Genomic DNA, 21,321 nt, shown 5'->3' on the forward strand with positions numbered 1-21,321 from the left:
AGCCTGGTTTGAAAAGAAACCCCAAGCACGGTAAGCCTTGTGTGAAAACAAATTCAAAACCTAACCAAACCAAAACAACAAAACCCACAAAAAAACCCAACATCATATCCCATCTGAAAAAAATAAAATCCAAACTCTTTCACATTTTAGGTTACAGTGGCTTTATAATTCTAGCTTTATGTCTTTGTCCTTTAGTTTTGTATTTTCTTTTAGATTTATATTGAATGGTATAAAGTAGATTCTTGTCTAGTGCTTTTTTGAGAATGGGTTTCTTGATGTATTTCTGATTACTTAGGGTGATCACTATGCAGTTTAGTTTATGTGAAACCATTAAAATTTAGATGACTGAAATCTCAAAGTGGTTAGAATAGTATTAAAATCATAACAAGAAAATTTCACAGTCATAATTAACTTTCCTTTTGTTACTTATATGTAAAGTATGTTACAGAAGAATGTTTGCTTTGCTATGATGTTAGAATGGCCATGAATAGTGTCCATGATCAAATTTCTGCTTCAGTTTTCATTTTAGATTTAAAATTAGAACTGTCTTCTTCAAGGTACAGCTGTTGTGTTGCAAAATTTAAACACTCTAGTAAAAAATGATTGTAAACTTTAAAACCCAGTTGATTAAAATATAAACTCTCAGATGTTATTGGTATAGTTACAATATTGCCAGTGTTGAAGCCAAAAATGACAATTACCTATGTTAATTTTAACCCAGTATTAGACTAAAAAAAAAAACCACAAAAACATGGATAGTGTTAATAAGCTTACTGATTGATGTAGTTCTTGCTTGCATCAGAAGTGACTTCAGAAACTACCTCACATACTGCAGATGCAGAATACAGGTGAAATAACAGTTGGAAGATGAAGGTGTTCTCTAGTGAAAAGTAGCACTGACAAACTAAAATCTCCTGCTATTCCTGTGATTCTGTTAACTGCAAGTTTTTACTTTCACCATAAATACAGCTGATGGAGAGAAAGAAGACCAGTTCAATGGCAGCCCTCCAAGACCACAACCTAGGGGACCAAGAACACCTCCAGGCCCCCCTCCTCCTGATGATGATGAGGATGAACCTATTCCAGTGTCAGGTAGAATGAGAACAGGCTGTGTTTTATTTGCTGCACATCACTGCTTGGTGGAGGCAGAATTCTGTGTTCCTACTCAGTGTGAATTTTCCTGTCTGCTGTTACTCCTGCTGGACAGATTTGAAGGAAAATCTGTTGCCTATATTAAATTGTATCAATTTAAAAGTTAGTAGATTTGAGAATAGTAGCTGTTGACCAATACACTGCTTGAGTAAGCTGTTCATATTTTACAGCAGTGTTCTGTTGACTCTGGTATTCATGGCCCTTCCCATCCCTCTGCAGCATCTGCCGAATTCTCTGTTCCCCACGTGGCTTAAAAGCGCCAGGAACTCTTCCCGTGCTTCTGTATAGTCTTACTGGACTTAGTGATGGTTGCTTGTGTTCAGTCAAATCACCCAAAGATTTTCTTCATGGTGCCTTTTTTGTATCCGCTATGCACAATGCAAAATTCTAAAATATATTATTGAGCATTGGGTTTCAGAGAAGTATTCTTATTTCTTAAACTTTGTACCTATTTTTAGTGGTTGGGGAAAAAGAGGACGATGTGGACCACAGAGAGGATTACTTTGAGCCCATTTCTCCTGATCGAACATCTGTTCATCAAGAAAGCCCATATTCTGATGATGGAGAAGTGGAGGAAGATCAAGCAGAAGAAGAAGATGAAGATGATGTGGATGTTGAGGAGGAGGAGGATGAGGATGATGATGATGATGATGAGCATACAGTAGAGAGTATTGCTGATGAGGAAGAGGAAGAGGAGGAGGAAGATGAAGATGAAGAAGAGGGTGAAGAGGAAGAAGAAGGTGAAGGTAAGTGAAATTGTAAAAAGTTAAGGGGAAAAAAAAAAGTGATGATTATGAAGTTTTTATGGCAGTACCATTATGATGAGAAGAGAAGTGAACCTTTGCCTTGGTCATTGGACCATTGCCTGCCTTATTTATCTTTCTGACGTCTCTTGAGAGAAGTATTTAGTTGTGGAATATTTATTCCTTTACAGTAAATCTTCCTGTTACTTTCTATAAATAGAGAAAAATAGATACAGCTTTTATAGGTGAGAATTAAGATTTTATCTTGTTAACTGTTTTGTTTAAAAATGCAATAAAGTGGTGAAAAATGGTTTCTTAATCAAAAATCAAGCACAGTTGTGTAAGTAAAAATGTCAGTAGTCATCTTCTTGCCTTACTTAAAGTTCCCTCCTTTGCTTGTGTAAAATTTCAGGCTAGAAATTCTATGGTAGATGCAGTCATAGGAAGAAAATTGGACAATGTTCTTGTAGTAGTATGTAGTGTTCTTGTATCTTAAACTTTTTGCTTTATACATGGTTTTAAATGTTTCTCTTATTACATTAAAAACTCACTTTTATCTGGAGTGGGAAAGCTTTCTGTGTGTTAGCGTATGATTGTTCTTTAACGCATAATAATTTTATTAAATAAATGATTACTTCTTAATTTTGAGCAGATTCTCAGTAGCTACAAACTTTTATCCATAATTGATTTTTATTTCATAACTGAATTTTTTTTCTTTTTTAGGAGATGATGGATATGAGCAGATTTCAAGTGATGAAGATGGAATTGCTGATCTGGAACGTGAAACATTTAAGTATCCAAGCTTTGATATTGAGTATACTCCTGAGGATCTGGCATCTGTGCCTCCCGTGACGTATGAACCTTTTGAAAGGGAGCTTGGACCTCTTTTATACTTCAGCTGCCCTTACAAGACCGTATTTGAAAATGAAGTTGGAAAAATAAAGGAGCAAGACCCAGAAAAAGAAAATTTGGGGGCAGTGGAAGCCTCAGTTAAATTAACTGAACTGTTGGAATTATATCAAGAGGAAAGGGGTGCAAAGTGGGTCACTGCACTAGAAGAAGTTCCGAGTTTAATAGTAAAAGGATTGAGCTACCTGCAGGTGAAGGACACAAAGCAAGACTATATTACCCAGCTGGTAGACTGGACCCTGCAAGCTTTAAACCTTCAGGTAGCTCTCAAACAGCCCATTGCTCTGAACGTCCGACAGCTCAAAGCTGGGACAAAACTGGTGTCGTCCTTAGGAGAATGTGGGACTCAAGGAATAACGGCGCTCTTGCAGGCAGGAGTTATTAATGTCTTATTTGAGCTGTTGTTTGCAGATCATGTCTCATCCTCCCTTAAACTTAATGCTTTCAAAGCTTTGGATAGTGTTATTAGTATGACTGAGGGAATGGAAATGTTTCTAAGGGGTGGTGTAGATGCACATGAAAAAAGTGGTTATCAGAAGCTCTTGGAACTCATACTGCTAGACCAGACTGTGAGAGTAGTGACTGCTGGTTCTGCAATTCTCCAGAAATGTCACTTCTATGAGATTCTCTCAGATATTAAGAAGGTGGTTGATCAGTTAGCAGAGAACACTCCTTCTCTTCCTAATCATGCGGAACCGGAGCAGGACCAGGACATGACAGGACTTGAAAGAACCAACCAAGAATATGAGAATGATGTGGAGGCTCCTATGGACATGGATCATCTTTTGGAATCTTCTAATATTAGCGAAGGAGAGATGGAAAAACTTGTTAGTCTTCTTGAAGAAATCTTCCATTTGATGGAAACTGCTCCTCATACAATGATTCAGCCACCTGTGAAATCTTTCCCAACCATGGCACGCATTACAGGCCCTCCAGAAAGGGATGATCCATACCCTGTCCTGTTTAGGTATGGCAATTGCAGGTTCACTTTCTGGAGTGAATTTCCACCAGTTTGATATAGGTATTTTTTTAAGGGTGACCTTGCTGACTAACACTTTTCTAGCTGTTTCCCTTTGTACTTTTTTGGAGGACTCTGGATTATAAAGTCTGAGAGAGCTTGATAGTTAATGTTCCTATTATTTTGTTGTCTCTTAACCAACCTAGCATGCGTATAACAAGAAGTCTTCAAATCACCACTTGCATAAGCCATAAAGGTTCATTTCTCAGCACATTTAAAACATTTAATGCAGTGTTGATGATGATTCAGATACAGCAAATTTAATAAAATACAAAGTAGTATTTTGTTTGCAGATGAGGTGAGGATTTTTTTGTTTTTTTCTTAAAGCATTATATTTAGAGATTTATGTCCTGTAAATATTACAGCAATTACATTTTGTAAGATTAAAATTTTGTACTACTTCATAATTACTATTTCTCATAGTCCACAGAGCAGTAAGTGCTGAAGCTAAGAGACGTGTCATTTTGTACGATGGTGTTATGCAGTGTTGACAAATGATTATAAAATTACAGTTGTCTTTTTTTTTCCCCCCCGGTTAATTTTATTTTTTCCAGGTATCTTCATAGCTACCATTTCTTGGAATGCATTACCTTGCTGCTGTCCATGCCAGTGACGGGTGCACACCCAGGTGTGCTGCAGGCTGTACGAGATATCCTGCGCTTCCTGGCACAGTCACAAAAGGGACTTCTTTTCTTCATCTCTGAATATGAAGCAACCAACTTGTTGATCAGAGCACTCTGTCAGTTTTCGGATCCAGATCAAGAAGAAGGTCTCCAGTCGGACGGTGGCAACGAGGACACTTTTGCTCTGTGGCTCCTGCATTCGACACAGACCTTACAGTGCATTTCGGAGTTGTTCTGCCACTTCCAGCGGTGCGCGGCCAGCGAGGAGACCGACCACTCGGACCTGCTGGGGACGCTCCACAACCTTTACCTCATCACCTTCAACCCCGTGGGAAGGTCTGCTGTGGCGCATGTGTTCAGTCTGGAGAAAAATCTCCAAAGTCTTATTACTTTAATGGAGTACTATTCCAAAGAAGCTTTAGGGTAATTTATGCATTTATTTATATCCTTTTAATTTTTTTTTTTCCTTTTAGATCATGATGATTTTATTTAAAAACCAAACAACTTTGCAGCAGACGAATGCAAAAGCGATTCGGGCCTGTCGTTTGTAATCAAGTACTTAATACTGAAAATCTGCATAGGTCACCCACAGAGGTGCCATAGTGTAGGTCCAACTTTGGGCTGTATGAAAAAATCAGTTCTCATACAGCATAAAATTAGACTGTGAAACAAGCAAAATATTTGCCTGGGGCAACTGGGCAATGCACAGTTCCCTGGGGTGAGAATCTCTTAGATCTTTAAGTTCTTACAGAATAAGACTTAAATGCAGTCAGTACAAACTATCTCTGGACAGGCAGTTTTGCCGCTTTAGGTAGAGGTGCCTTCAGAATGAGGTTTGTGAAACAGATGGAGTTGCGAAAGATGATTTGTGTGCTGCTTGGCTCACTCTCGTCTTGTGGATGCTGAAATAAATGCTAAGTCAATGTAAAAGAAAGCTTTCACTTTTCAAAAAGCACTGGGGAAAATTGTTCAGGGTTTTTTTTGGGTTGATAATTATATGGGGCAATCCTTGGTGAATGTAAAAGTTCTGTAGGTAGATCTTTAGGGGTCAAAGATTGAAAATCTGACAGACATCCAGTTGTATTAGCTGAGATGTAAAGAAACCCCTTGCTGTTGTTTCAGAGACTCAAAGTCCAAGAAGTCAGTTGCTTATAATTATGCCTGCATCCTTGTTTTGCTGGTGGTTCAATCTTCTAGTGATGTCCAAATGCTGGAGCAGCATTCAGTGCCTTTGCTGAAGCTTTGTAAAGCAGATGAAAATAACACCAAATTGCAAGGTATAGTATGTCTCACTATCAACTGAATTGTTTAGATATAGAGAACAAGCTTTTTATTTGCGGATAATTGGTGCTTCACAATCATCTAATTTGGATAAAGTGCATAATGAAATTCCTTTTCTAGCTGCATCTGCTTAGTTGAATCACTGAGCTAATGTGGTTGCTTTTTTTTTTTTTTTTTTTTTTCTCCTGTTAGTGAAGGTTAAATAAAAATTTTTTTTGTAGTTAATTTATTTTTCAAGTAATATTAACTACCATGAATTTTTGATATTTACAGGAAGTTTAAAATTATATCTGTATTGAAAATAGGAGAGCAAATTTTAGTAAAAGTAGTCAGTGAGCTGACTCTTATTGTTCCCTTTGGTGATGTAGCCTTTTAGGGTCCTTATATACTAAAAAATAACCCTGGGACTGTTTTCTGGCACCTAGGCCAACTGTCATGGAATAGTCTGTTACCCTGTAGCTAAATCTTTTGACCTCCTGACTGTGCCTTGATGTGTTTCCTGGTTTGTGTTGTCTTACAGATAGTCCCAGCTCATTTGGAGAAGTCCCACTGGGAACTATTCTGACACCTGAATGTTGAAACTCTATGATGTCTGGAGTTGTGCTTAGCACTGCTTAATTGACTCATGGAGACATACCAATAATTTCTTCCAAAACTTAGATGCACTGAGGGAAATCAGAATTTTTCACAGCTTTAGTTTAATTCCTTCTGTACCATGCTTTTATTTCTTTGCTCCTCACCTGATCATCAGATGATTTTGTGAGAAGCAGGGCTAGTTTATTAAGCCAAATAATGAAATCAGTCTGACAGTATTTGTTTATTTATATCCAGTTGAACTTTGAACCTTCACATTCTTTTATATATTTTCAGGGACAGTGAGTTTTAAAACTTTAAATTCCTTGTCCTCAGAAATTGGGACTTTCAGGTTATCCTAGAATAAGAGAGACTGTTAATCTGTAAGGATTTCCAGACTATGTATGTGTTACTGGTAAAGAGATTGGCTCCGCGTGGGCACTTAATAGGAGTTTTGTGTTCAATTTGTAATAACTTGTTATGTAAATTAAAGAGAATGTGTTAAGTACATTAAACTAAGTACATCTTTGTTGAAAAAAGTTTTATGTTCATAAATGCACTTCAAAAAGTTACTTGATTAACTCTAAGCTTTTTTTTATTCCCTAGAGCTCAGCAAGTGGCTTGAACCTTTGAAAAATCTTAGATTTGAAATAAATTGTATTCCAAATCTCATTGAATATATCAAACAGGTTAGTAAAACACAGAGAGATGCTATCTTTTAGTCGTGCTCTATAAGCTTAGACCTTCTGTAGTTTGATATTTTTGTCTTAGGTATATACCAACATATGATATTTAAAAGATATACTACTATCCAAAATAGATGTTTTTGTTGAAGCTTCTGATCTGGGCTGGTTCTTGCACTCAGTTATATTTATTGGAACAGAATTTAAGATAACTGCATGATACAAAGATCCAACTGTTTAAATCTTTTACATTTCCACAGAACCATAACTCAAACGTTGATGCTCCATTTTTTGATTCTGCCATATTCATGACTGCTTTCCAAAAGGTGGAATAATTGAACTTAAGTTTTGTGGAATACTTATAGTAACTGAGTGCAGAATCTGAATATTAAGCTAGTGCTAGACGTTGTAAAATCCTTCCATGTAATATGGGTTCTTTTTTTTTTTTTTTTTCTCTTTCCTAAAAGAATATTGACAGTTTGATGACCCCAGATGGAGTTGGTCTTCCTACTGCACTTCGTGTTCTTTGTCATGTTGCATGTCCACCGCCTCTGGTAGAAGGTATGGTTGATATATTTGTACTGCTTAACACAGAAATCTTAGTTTTCTGAGTCTTCTCCTTAAACTTAAAGTGTACTGGTAATTGCCCAGGAGAAACTAGACATACAGAAATGTTATTTCTTTTCTGTGCAGGTCAACAGAAGGACCTTAAATGGAATCTTGCAGTTATTCAACTCTTCTCTTCTGAGGGAATGGACACCTTCATCCGTGTGTTACAGAAGCTGAACAGTGTCCTTATTCAGCCCTGGCGACTCCATGTCAATATGGGCACCACACTTCACAGAGTGACCACGATTTCTATGGCCCGCTGCACACTTACTCTCCTGAAAACAATGCTAACAGAACTCCTGAGGGGTGGATCCTTTGAATTCAAAGACATGCGTGTTCCATCAGCACTTGTTTCTTTACACATGCTCCTGTGTTCTATTCCTCTCTCGGGCCGCTTAGATAGTGACGAACAAAAAATTCAGAATGACATTGTTGATATCTTACTGACCTTTACACAAGGTGTTAATGAAAAACTTACCATTTCTGAAGAAACTTTAGCAAACAATACTTGGTCTTTAATGCTGAAGGAAGTTCTGTCTTCGATTTTGAGAATTCCCGAAGGCTTTTTCTCTGGACTTATATTGCTTTCAGAATTGCTTCCTCTTCCACTGCCCATGCAGACCACTCAGGTATAATTTAGATTTATTTAGTCTTTAAAGAATTTTAATTTTTTATAATAAAGTTTAGATCATTTTTGTAGTTGTGGAAAAAACAGATGTGTGAAAGGATGAAGTAAAATTTCTGTAAAGCATTTGTGTCCATATAGATTTTTTTGAAGATACATCTTTTTCATCAGACACAAAATTGCTGTCTGGAGCATCTTTTTAAATTAGCAGTCGTACATTGTTCTTTTGTTCCACGTGAAATTATCTAGACTCCCATTCAGTTACTTAAATGATTGGCTATAAAGCCTTTGAACTTAACCCTGAATGCCAAACTCAGTATATTAAGTCTCTCTTTTTATTTTGGCACGGATCTTGAATATGTGTCTTTCAAGTTAAAAGATACATGACAGCTCACGCTCCTGAAAGGATTCCTAATATGCTGGAGTTGTGCCCTGTCGTTCAGTGATAATAATGAAAACGGCGTTCCATGTTTTTGATGAAGTACTTAGTCTTCATTTATGCATTGTGATAGAATTCAGGTTTTATGATAAAAGTTGAAAGGAGAAACCTCCTGTCCTTCTGTTCCTGCAGGTAATTGAACCACACGATATTTCGGTGGCACTCAACACCAGGAAGCTGTGGAGTATGCATCTCCATGTTCAGGCCAAGCTGATACAAGAGATAGTCAGGTCTTTCTCTGGTTCATCTTGCCAGCCTATTCAGCACATGTTGAGACGTATTTGTGTTCAATTGTGCGACTTGGCTTCTCCTACTGCTCTTCTCATCATGAGGACTGTATTGGATCTGATTGTAGAAGACCTACAAAGGTAACTGTGTTTCCTTTTGCAAAGATGTCTTTAACGAACTGTTAATTTACCTTCGTTCTGTGTAGTAGATTTACCAGGAGGAAAATACTTTCAGAAATATTACTTATCTATTATGAACTGAATGGATTCTTGGTCCAGTGCTATGTACTGTGTCCTGACAATGCTTAATGTTGCCAAGGTACCATCTCATACTTCTGAGTTTTGGTGTAGACAGTTTCACATTGTATGTTTCTAGTAAGTATTTTAGGAAGATTTTCTTCAGGCTGTCCCTAAAAAGCCTTGTCCATGAAAAGCTTCTAAAGGACATATCTGATATAAAAAAAAAAAAAAAAAAAAAAAAAAAGTGGGTCAGTAAAGTTTGCTATACTGGGATTTGTGTAACAGGAAAATGTACATATGTTTGTAACTGGTGGAAGCTGAATACTACAAATTCAGAGGATTTTGAAACAATGAGTGCTGTTTATTTAAAAGCGTAATTATCCACATAGAATTACATACTGTTTTTATAAAAGTGTATTCATCTATATACAATTAGATGCTCTATGGCATGTTAAATGCATACAGTCATTTAGTGAAAGTTGATCAGTTTTCACAAAGTAAATGAAACTGCAAGTTTAAGTGTGTGTACAATAAATATTGGTGGTGTGGTGCGTTTTTTTTTTTTTTTCTTTTTTTTTTAAAATCAGAATTCTACAATACCTGTAATGGTTGTTTTTGTAGTGTTTTAGATGACTTTAAACCAGCTCTTTTAAAGTGAATTGTTATCCTTTCAGCAACACAGAAGAGAAAGAGAAGCAGTACACGGGACAGACCACCCGCTTACTTGCTTTATTGGATGCCCTGGCTTCACACAAAGCTTGTAAATTGGCCATTTTGCATCTTATCAGCGGGACTACTAAAGGTGATGAAAAGTATGCAGAGGTTTTCCAGGAGCTCTTGGCTTTGATGCGATCAACTGGGGACAATGTCACTCATCAGCAGTGTGCTGAATATGTAACTTCCCTTTTGCAGTCCCTCTGCGATCAGGTATTGTCTATATTTAATGCATAGTGTGTGTTGATCATTGTAGGAGGCAAATTAAGAGAGGTTATTTTTTAGGTACACAACACCACAGCAATGTTGTTAAAACACAGAAAGATAAAACTCGTATGGTTGGCTGCTTTGGCAGACTTGTTGTCTTGTTGCTCTTGAATGTAAATCCTTTAATTTTATCATGTCTTTAGTGTTAGGTGCACTATTCTGGTAGCTCATTGGAGACCAAAAACTGAAGGGCACAAAGATTGACTGTCCCCTCAGCTGAGAGAGGGATGTCATTTCTCCCTGATGGCTACTGGCAAAACTTGTGTTTTCACCATTCACCTCTTACCTCATTGAGTAAATACGTATCTTTTAGATGTCTAATTGAAACCTCTTAAAAAATGTATTCCACATATAAATATATACATGATATGCTACTACCATAAAACTCCACCATTTGAAAAGAAAGCATAAGTTACTAGAGCAAGGTAAGAAATATTGTCTGAAAACTGATTCATAGACTGGCCCTTGTAGTTTCTCATTAGTTGCATGCATAGATTTGCATGTCATTGTTTGCCTTACTAGTTGGATGTCTTTATTTGCTTTAGTCCTTACCAACTTAGGCAAAAGACATTTGGCCATTGGTGGTCAGTAGAGATTAATCAGCCATCTGCATATAAACAAGAGCCCTTTGCCCATGCAAATTTATTGTGAAAGTCAATCGTGTTTTATTTTATGTAAAATGTGGAGGGGGCTGTAGATCTCAAACTTCCTAGGTGGTGTCTGCAGCCTCTTTATTTTCATAGAACCACAGAATCTTAGATTATCTCAAGTTGGAAGGGACCTGTAAAGATCCTGGTAAGTATTGCTGGTCAGTAATAACTGAAATACAGGAATTAGGTGATCAAAGGGTAGTGAAAGATCCTTGTGCTTCTGGCTTAATGTAGGGTTTATACTTACTGCTGATAGAATAAATTTTTTTTACTGTGTGCATATTAATAATTTTTTATAGGATATTGCACTCATTTTACCAAGTTCCTCAGAAGGCTCTGTGTCTGAACTGGAGCAGCTTTCCAACTCCTTACCAAGCAAAGAGCTGATGCCCTTGATTTGTGACTGTCTAATGGAAACACTAACTAATTCTGAGAGCAGTTACACTTGTCTGCTGACCTGTATCCGAACGATGATGTTCCTTACAGAGCATGACTATGGCTTCTATCACTTAAAGAGGTATGGTGTTTTAAGATATCACTGGCAACTTAAAATTATTTTAAAACTTCTGCAATGTGAAATAATTTCCTCCTCATCTAGTAGGAAGTGTTGAGGACAAGACACCTGAACTTTCATTTCACTTTGGGTCTTCAGTGTTTTACTTGGTTGTTTAGTCTTTCTTCACTTGTGATTCTACCTCTGAATGGTATCTGCAGTATGTACACAGGAACACTTTCTTTCAAGAAACAAATAAAGCATTGAAAAAAGGTTTGTACACTCTGTTTCCTCACTCCGAGGCTGTAGGATTGGAGTGAGATACAGTGCTTGTGTCCTTCCCTTTGGAGTCACTCATTAGTTGAAGCTCTTGTTGGAGAGCTGTCTGTCATTCCCTCTGTTTTGAGGGAATCCAGTTTGCATTTCTACAGAGTGTTCTGGCCTCCAGGCAATTAAGGCTTTGGAAATGAGGAATTTTTTAAAAACTTTTATTGACTCTGCTCACTTTCAAACAGAATATATAGACTCATTGGACAGTATTTTGTTGTTTTGACACTTGATTCCTTGTCCTGTATTTGGACCTGCTTCTGTCCACTGAGATGAGGTGCAGAGAGATGAGAAAGTTATGAGGTTGTGGAAGAGGAAACAGTAGCACCTGGAGCCTTGTCCATAAAAGGGTGTTTCAAACACTCTTCCAAGCAGTGCTACAGAACTGGGCTGCTCAGACCCCCAGAAGCTATACAACCTGCAAATTAAAAATAAACTTTCCAGTTTGTTTCTGCAGTTAGGCATCATGGAATGCAGTGAAACTGTAACAGCAAGCAGGATCCCGCTTTATACATAACGCCCTTGTGCAAGCAAATGTTTCTGTACTTCCATCCCTTTTAAACCAAAGATGAAAATGTAATTTCTTGTGGGTTTTAGAGGTATTGTTGTAGTACGTGTAGCTGTAAAGGTCCCATCTGAAATACCTACAGACAGCACTGACGAGAACAACAGTCTAGCAGGGAGAAAATAATGATGCTCTTGCTTCATTGTCAAAACTTGATAACTGTAGAATTTAACATGTCTTTTGCGTATATCTTGTTTTCTTATAACAAGTCATGGTAGAATAGTCACAATGTATGCACTAATAAAAGTATTTTCTCTCTTTTCATTATAAAAACAGCTCTCTAAGAAAACACAGCACTGCTCTGTACACTGTATTAAAGCGAGTAATAACTAGTTTTAGCAAAGACACAGGTGAACTGGCCTCTTCTTTTTTGGATTTTATGCGGCAGATTCTAAACTCTGATACGCTGGTAAGTGAATATGTATTGAACACTTATACAAGCAGCTGCAGTTCCCTGAAATCTGCAGTGTGAGACATGTTCAGGAACAATTGTTTCAGAAACCAGTTGACTGTGTAAAGCTTTTCCATCAGTAGTGTTAGCACCATCCTATTTTTAAATGAAGTTGGTGAAAGATGGGCAGAATATATGTTTAGTAAATAGGGTTTTTTTTTCAATAGTAAGAACTGCATATTCACAGAATGTTCACAGAATCACAGAATGTTAGGGGTTGGGAGAGATAACCAGAGATCATCGATTATTGATTGAGATTTGCTTCCTAAGTGAATAGCGTGCTGTTGTGTCCAGGTTTTAGATTCATGGCATGTTATTAGAGAGTTGCTGAACTGATACATAGTAGAGAGAGGAATCCAAAATATTTGTTAATTCTGTGATACAAACCTCAGCTTACATAGGGAAGGGATTGCATTCATCTTGACATAGCATCTCAACTTCGCTATTGAAGTGTACTTTATTAAAATATTTTCTGTAATAGTTTTTTAAATCAAGAAATTAGTCTTGTTTTGCTAGATTTACTCTAATGTATGTTTGAATTCTGAGATGTTTGCAGTCCAGAAGTATAATGAATATTTTAAGTGTACTGATTTCCCACTTGTCAAATATTTCAGGGATGCTGTGGAGATGATGGAAGCCTTATGGAAGCAGATGGATCTCATCCAGGCAGAACGTTTGGTCTAACTACTGCAGAGTTAAAACACCTACTGCAGAACAAAGAAGAAACCCCAGAAAACCTGCTACTTGATCTGGAGAAACATGTTATGGTAAAAGAACTTAAATGAAGTTACGTTGCAGTCTAGTATCTGAGCATGTTTTTAAAACAATATGGACCTTCCCTCCTTGATGAGAAGGGTGGACAATTCGTTGGCATACCTTGTGCAGCTGTTTTAACAGTTATGTCCAAGATCACATTTTCTGATGCAGGATGAATTCTGACTTCATTGTTTGTATTGTGGTAATGCTGAGAAGTTTCAGATAGAGTTGGGATCCCCTCGTGCTGAGAGCACTTGCATACCATAAGAGCACAGACAGTAAACTCTGTGATTAAAGGGTGATACTGTTGGATATTGTCCTGGTTTTGGCTGGGATAGAGTTAATTTTCTTCCTAGTAGTGGGTATAGTGCTGTATTCTGGATTTAGGATGAGGACAATGTTGATAACACACTTATGTTTTTATTCGTATCTAAGTTATGTTTACACTAAGTCAAGGATTTTTCAGCTTCCCATGTCTTGCTAGGGGAACGAGGGGTGGACAAGAAACTGGGAGGGGACACAGGGGTTAAGCTGTGACAGATGTTTTCGTCAGAGACTTGAATAATGGATACATCTTCAGTGAAATTGTGGGTGACATTAAGCTGGGAGAGTGACTAAAGTGACAAACAGCAAAGCCTCAATCCAGAGGGACCTTGATAAACTTTTCAGAATTTAGCAGAAAGCTTGTGTCAAAATTCAAAGTTGTAGAGTGAGAGCAGGATAACCCCATGCCTTGATGTGGGCTGGGCTGAAAAGGGCCAGGGGGTTATGGTGGATGTTAGGTTGAACGTGGGCCCACAGAGCGTGGTCACTATGAATGAGGCAGACTTGTGTTGTGAGCCGTCCTGGGGGGAGCATGGTCAGCAACAAGGGACTTCACTGTCTCTGTCCACAGGACGCTGATGAGCTCTCACGTGGAATGCTGCCTTCACCTTTGGCCAGCTCCGCCCTCTCGCCGGTTCTAGGGAGATCTAGTGAAACCGAAGAGGGTTCTGCCAAGGTGGTCAGGGACCTAAAGCACGTGTGCTATAGAGAGAGGAGGAGGGAGCCAGGCTTGCATAGTCTGCTGAAGAGCACTAAGGAGCTATCTGAGAGCTAGCAGCTGTTTAGGGTACAGTTACAAAGGTGGTGGAATCAAACTCCTTTTGGTAGTTCCAGGTGATAGAAAAGGGGCAGTGGCCCCACACTGTGGCTCCAGAGGTTCAGGGTGATATAAGGGGAAAAAAAATCTGAGAGAGAATTGCAGCACTAGAACAGCTTGCTCATAGTGGGTGTGGACTCTGTCACTGGAGTTTTTTTGAGATGTGACTAGGTGAAGTTATGGCTGACCTCATCTGGCTTTGATGTTAGTCTAGAAGACTCACAGAATTCAATGCGTCCAACATGTCTGTGATTCTAAGGACAAACATAACTCCAATATTCAAATCTAGTCCTACATCACTGGGGGCAGCTGTGCAGTAGATGGCTAATTTAGAAGAGTCCATAAACCAGATGCTCCACAGCCAGCTGGTCACAAATGCCTTTCCAGCATTACGTTCCCTCCTGCCCCTTCACTGGCCATCTGCATCTCTGGTAAAAGATGAGAAGCCACGACTGTGCTGAAGGAGAAATAGCAGACCCTTAGGACATTGGAATGCTCTAGCAGAGGGCTTGTTAACTAAAATCTGGGATGATGCCTTCTTCAGACTGTGTTATGAAGGGTATTGCATCAACTGGAAATGGAGGCTAGATAGTGCCTGTGGTGATGTGGTTTGTGTTATAGCATACTGAGCAGCTCTCTGCTGTTGCTTGTGTACTCAAGTGTGTTGGCCGCACTATTTGTGGATGGATGGGCTGTTTTGTGTAATCACCCTCCCACCCCTCTTTTTTTTTTTAACTAACAAAAGCATATTTGCTTCTCTGAGGAGGGGAAAAAGTGTTGACTTGTGCTATGTTGACTTAGGATCGTTCTAAGGAAGATGATGGCCTTGAATCCTTACTGGACAATATCGTTGGCGTGAGGCAGATGTTGGAGTCGGCGGGGGATTCTTGTCCCTTGAGTGACCAAGATGTGGAGCCCATTCTGTCTGCACCAGACTCTCTTCAGAATTTGTTTAACAACAGGTAAAAGAGAACAAACTACCTGTGACTTACTCAAGAACATGCAATAATTTATGCATGAATATCTTACAAAGAGCATCTAAACAGCACTGTTGTCCCTTCTACCTATTAGTCTTAGTGTAACTCCACGCACATATCGAGGGCAAGGGAGCACCGTTCACCCCAGGTTCTGTAACGCTGTGTGTGCTTGCAGTTGGTGTAGTTCAGAGCCAAACGGGCATTTGGCCTTGTCTTGTTGCAGGACCACATATGTGTTGGCAGATGTGATGGATGACCAGCTGAAGTCCATGTGGTTCTCACCTTTTCAGGCTGAAGAAATCGACACTGATCTGGATATGGTAAAAGACTTCATTAACATAACTGAAGTGGATTGAAAAATGTGGGTTGACCTGAGCTAGTAGCATCAGAAATTCATATGGCCAAACAGTTTGTTTTTATGAGCTCACCCTTGTAGATTGACACTCTCATGTAGGGGGCTGGCATTTGTTAGAGGCTGTTACCAAATGACTTTGGGTGTGCTTGGAAGCAGCCATAAAATGAGCATCTTCTGCAGTGCTCTAATGCATAAGTCATCTCCTCTAGAGGAGCAGTTGTGTTGGTCCTAATCTGCTTTTCCTTGCGTGTCTTCTGTCATTTCACTAACATTCATAGAGCTCAATAACTATATTTAAAAAAAGAAAAACAAAAACTTTGCTATGGTGTGCCAGAAGTGGAAAAAATGGCTAGCAGTAAATGAAACTACTTGCACAAGAACTTCACAGTATTTGAAACTCAGTTTTTGTAATCTAGACTTCAAATGTAATTTTACAGAATGTGCAATTAACTTTTTGTTTTAAACTAAGCAATTGGCAGTGTCTTAACTTCTTATGTGAGAAATAATCAGTTTCTGTTAACTTCATTGTCTTAATTCTTTTTTAGTTTTACTCTTTTAATTTACATGCAAAGATACTTGTATTTTTAATTTCTTAAGCAAAACCAGACCTGTTGATTCCAGTATAAAAGCAGCATTAATACAGCTATAGAACTGTAGCTTAAACAAGACAGTGCCCCACTGTAGGTCATTTAGTGACAAGTGTTCATACTTGAAGGCTATGCCCTTGACTTTGTTGAAATTCAGAACCACTAGGACAATTTTGCTGCAGTTCTGCTGTTTTTCAGTTTTTTTTACCACTGCCTTTTGTTTTGAGCCACTCTACTGTGTTAGAAGGTAGAGGGTGGAGCTTTTTTTCTCTAGCAGAAGGACCCCAGCCGAATCTCATCCATCCTGGTGCAGCATGTTTTCTTCTTCAGACATGCTACTAATGATTGTTGTGATAAAACTAAACTCTGTCATTGCAGGTAAAAGTTGACTTAATCGAACTGTCAGAGAAGGGATGCAGTGACTTTGACTTGCAAGCTGAACTGGAGAGGTCATTTTTGTCAGAACCATCATCTCCTGGCCGCACAAAAACTACAAAAGGGTTCAAACTTGGCAAGCACAAGCATGAGACCTTCATAACTTCAAGGTAAGATGAGTTTAACGAGTGAACAATTAGTGTGTTCAACAGTGATTTGTATATTCTTAAAATGCCAGATACCTTTCAAATTGCATCTCCAGTATGGAGAATGCCTGACTTTTGTTATGAGTATATTTTTGCATTGACTAAATAGTTTGTGGTTTGTCATGACAGTGGCAAATCTGAGTATGTAGAGCCTGCGAAGAGAGCTCATGTTGTGCCACCACCAAGAGGAAGAGGCAGAGGAGGATTTGGACAAGGAATTCGACCACACGATATCTTCCGTCAGAGGAAACAGAATACGAGCAGGCCGCCCTCCATGCATGTGGATGATTTTGTTGCTGCAGAGAGCAAAGAAGTGGTTGCTCCAGATGGGATACCACCAGCCAAAAGGCCACCAAAGGTGTCACAGAAGATTTCTTCACGTGGTGGGTTCTCAGGGAATCGTGGAGGACGAGGAGCTTTTCACAGTCAGAACAGGTTCTTTACACCACCCGCTTCAAAAGGTATGTTGTTTCCTTTACTAGAATTCCAATAAATAAATTATAAAAATGCTTCATTAATACTGACCCAGTTTACTAGTGGTTAATCATCTCTGATGTGAGATGTTCTTGGTGCAGTGTTGTTGAAATAAATTGTTTAGCACTAGAAAAGGTTCCTTGCAGTGCTATGGAATTGAAACAAGGCTGTGAGTTCTTGTGGTGCCTCCCTCTCCCTTTCTTACCAAAGCAGTTAGCTGTTTTCTTTTAGCAACTGTTGGAGTGCTTCAGAGCTGCAGTCAGAAAAATAAAAAGCCCTCTCTACCATTTGTCACAGGGTGGTTCCTGAAATGAAGCTTCATGCTACATCTCTGGGTTTAAATGAGGCTTTTGAATGAAAGGGTAGAAGATCCTGACAAGAATAAGATGCAATTTTCTGTGAATCTGGAGATTCTAGCTATAGGGTTATGTTTTTCTCAGACACAGAGACAAGTTTGCATTCCTTTCCCTTCCATCCCCTAATTAGGACAAGTCCTTGTACAGCAGAAACAGAAAATACTTCCATTTAGTAAAGTTACTGTGGCGGACCGGTATCAAAGGTTACCGGACGTCAGGACCGCGATGTCTTTCCCTCTTAAAGTGGAGAGGGTTATAGATAAAACTGAGACGTTCACGTAGGACTGTATCTGAGAGGGTAGATTGAAAATACCCCCTCACCACGCTCATAAATTATTACCGAGGCCAGTAGTCAATCAACAAATTGTTTGGTTTACTTAGGGTTAACACCAATTAGAAGTTAAAGGTTCAAGGAAAGCAATTTGAATGTTTGTGTTAAGAAACTCGGAGGGGTAGGATTAGTGAAGGAAAAATGGGAGAAGCTAAGCCAAACTGAAAGTTTGGGAGTCCGGGAAGGAAAGGATTAAAGTCCTTAATTCCGCGCGCGGCCTCGGAGAGCGGTTTCCATGGTGGCCGTGGCGGGCGGTTCCAGCGTGTGGTAAGTGGTGCAGCGGGTGTGTTTGGAGCAGTCTCTGAATGTCTCACGAAGAGAGGGAAAAAAAAAAAGTTTGTGAACAGCGGGTGTCTTATACGGTGTTCCCCAGGGGATTCAGCCAGTCTGACTTGGCCTAACACAGACACATGTCTCCCGTTTCAAGCTTCTAGTTTTTTCTCCAAGCTTATTATGTCCAAGCTCCCCCCCAGCAGGGGGTGCTTTTTAATCATTCTTGCTGACTCCAAAAGACATATGAAAAGGAAAATAAAACTATGGTTTCTAACAGTTACAAATACTAAGATTTACTGTACCACAAAACCTTAAGGTATAGGAGTCTATCTCAATACACTAGATAATGTGAATTCTTTAAATTTTTGAGTTTGTCCGAAAAATATTTTCCCCTGATTCTGTGTATAATACAGGAACTTGTAGACTTTGCCTTAGAATACTGTGGGTATGTTGGTGCTTCATCTGTTTGAATTATGTAAATATTACGTTTACCACCCTGAGCATTGTGAAGATTGAAATGAAAAATGAGCACACATCACTTTTTTGTTAAACAGCATATGGTTTTTTTTCTCCTTGTCTAGGAAATTACAGTCGTCGTGAGGGCGCTCGAGGCTCAAGTTGGAGTGCACAGAGTACGCCCAGGGGAACCTACAATGACAGTAGAGGTGGTCAAAGCAATTTTAACAGGGGTCCACTGCCACCATTAAGACCATTAAGTTCAGCAGTTACATGGTATTCATATGGGCATCGAACTATAGAAAATTCCTTGAATTTCATTTTTGCTTTACAAATGAAACCATACAAGGATGCCGCAGACACCTTGAAATTCAGCAAATGTTTTAAGCATATATGAACTGTTGTCACTGAGACCGTGTCAGATCCATGCTTTCATACGACCTGCCCTGTAACCCATAAAGCTTGCTGAATTGAACACCTGACCGCAGAATCCTAAGTTGGCATTCAGACTGTGGCAATTCAGTTGTCTTCGTACCTACATGGTAATTATAGAGCCAAGCAAAACGAAAGTGCTTGCCTAAAAGAGAAGTGAAAATTAAAAGGAGAGAACAAACCCCGTTTGTGTCTCATCTTGTTTTTGTTTCCTATGCTTTCACAGCAGCTACTTTTTTTTTTTTTCCTTTTTTTTTCCAATGAGTATACTTTTCTTTGCTTTAAGGCTACCGACCGAGTCCTCGCGATCGTGCTTCCAGAGGCCGGGGAGGAATTGGACCGTCTTGGACAAGTGCTAATAGTAGTAGCAGTGGTGGCTCAAGAGGAAAGTTTGTTAGTGGAGGCAGTGGAAGAGGTCGTCATGTACGTTCCTTCACACGATAAAATGAGACCTCATGGAACAGCCCAAGCATGTGGACTGTGAAGATGAAAAAGAAAGCAGCAGCACTAAAGGACCAATTCAGAATTACTGGTATCTGGAGGACACCAAGAGAATATTTTTGTCTGAAGAAAAGTTTTTGTTTGATACAAGGAAATTTCAATGAAATTCAAGACTTTTTTGTGTACAATTGTAAATTTTTTTGTTCCCTTTGAAAGAATGGTTTTATTCATGGACGTTGGTAGACAATATTCAGTAAAGAACCTCTTTGAGTTAAGACTTGAAAGACTTCTAAAATATTCATTGTGCCAAAAGAAAGGTACAGATGTTTTGTGTGTGACTTATTGCTGCAAGAAAATTTTAAAAAATATTTACATGTAAGGCAATTTTGATTTTTTCTCTCAGGTTTAGAGCCATTAGCCCCTTGTGGGTTTGTGTTGGATTTTTTTTGCGGGTCCATCTGACAGCAGCGATAGAAGCAGGTGATCAAAGATTGACTGACACAAATTATCTGTGAAAGAATACAAATGTAAAGGTAATTTATGTAGGTTTTGTTGTAAGTCTTTGGTAACGTGATTAGACACTTAAATTGGATCCCAAACTCCTTAAGTAGAAAACCTGTCATTGACTTCAGGGAGAACAAAATAACATCCTAGCATTTGCTTCACAACTTCCAGCTCACGCATTAGGAGCACAAGAGTTACTTCACTGGAAAGCAGAGTATGCTTTGAAGTGAAAAGGCAAGGTGCCTGTGCTCCTGGGGAGCCTGGGGTTAACTGGCTGCCTTACCTAGCTGCAGAAGGCATGGAGACAGGAGTACCAGCAGGACAACCCCCAGTGAAGCAGTAATGCTAAACCAGCCCTTGAATAGAGGGTTTGGATTCTTGTTCCTGGGAGGAGACTGAGATACAGTGCTAAAAGAAAAACTTGGAGAAGTAGGAATGCACAAATAAATGTTACCACTAGGTGCGACTAAATGAATTTTCATATTGAAGTCAGTGATTGAAGTAAGGTTTTTATATGTTTGCATTCCTCTGGGCTCTGTGAGATTTCATGGAATTAACCGATTCTCAGTAGCCTTTTATTGTGTTTTTGGATGGGCAGTGGATTGGTTTTGGATTGTGTTTTGAGGAGCAGTGGGGTTTCCTACAGGCCATACACAATTTTTACAAATGAGATCCACTGTCAGACATAGCTGAGCTTGATTTTCAGTTATGCTTTTGTCTCTTGACATTACAGAAGTGCTATAAAGGGGTCTTTGTCTACTTAATTAGGCACAAATGTAAAGTTATTGTTTTATGTAATCATAACTTACTTTGGACAGCTAGTCTGCCTGGACTCATAAACTTCCAACACCCTATTTTAAGTGTTTCTAAAGTATTATGATCTTTTAAATTGATTTTTTTTCCTGTTTTATACTGCCCGGCTAAATTAAGTAGGTTTTTATTTGAACCACAGAAGGGTCCCTATTAGGTGTCCTCTCTGTGTGGAGACTCTTGGGGCAATGTCCCAGTGTTGGGGAGGTGATGCAATTGTACAACCTCGATTGGCTCCACTTGTGAAAGTGGTAAACT

General features: G+C 38.9%; 1 protein-coding gene across 1 annotated transcript; it reads left to right on the top strand.

Annotated features, from left to right (window-relative positions):
* Window positions 1-8: 8 nt before the first annotated feature.
* KIAA1429 (KIAA1429 ortholog) lies at window positions 9-19,752 on the top strand (the record flags this gene model as incomplete). The annotated part of the gene is made up of 20 exons (XM_008950060.1): window positions 9-30; window positions 970-1,092; window positions 1,611-1,898; window positions 2,619-3,771; window positions 4,377-4,868; window positions 5,568-5,722; window positions 6,906-6,988; window positions 7,450-7,543; window positions 7,676-8,220; window positions 8,788-9,023; window positions 9,797-10,049; window positions 11,053-11,270; window positions 12,415-12,547; window positions 13,204-13,356; window positions 15,288-15,448; window positions 15,687-15,783; window positions 16,784-16,950; window positions 17,116-17,447; window positions 19,002-19,143; window positions 19,593-19,752. Coding segments are annotated over 20 exons (5,007 nt in total), but the record flags the coding sequence as incomplete, so codon positions are not given.
* Between the last annotated feature and the right edge of the window lie 1,569 nt (window positions 19,753-21,321).

Source organism: Merops nubicus, unplaced genomic scaffold (genome assembly GCF_000691845.1).
Source record: "Merops nubicus isolate BGI_N331 unplaced genomic scaffold, ASM69184v1 scaffold28341, whole genome shotgun sequence".
Classification (NCBI taxonomy): domain Eukaryota; kingdom Metazoa; phylum Chordata; class Aves; order Coraciiformes; family Meropidae; genus Merops; species Merops nubicus.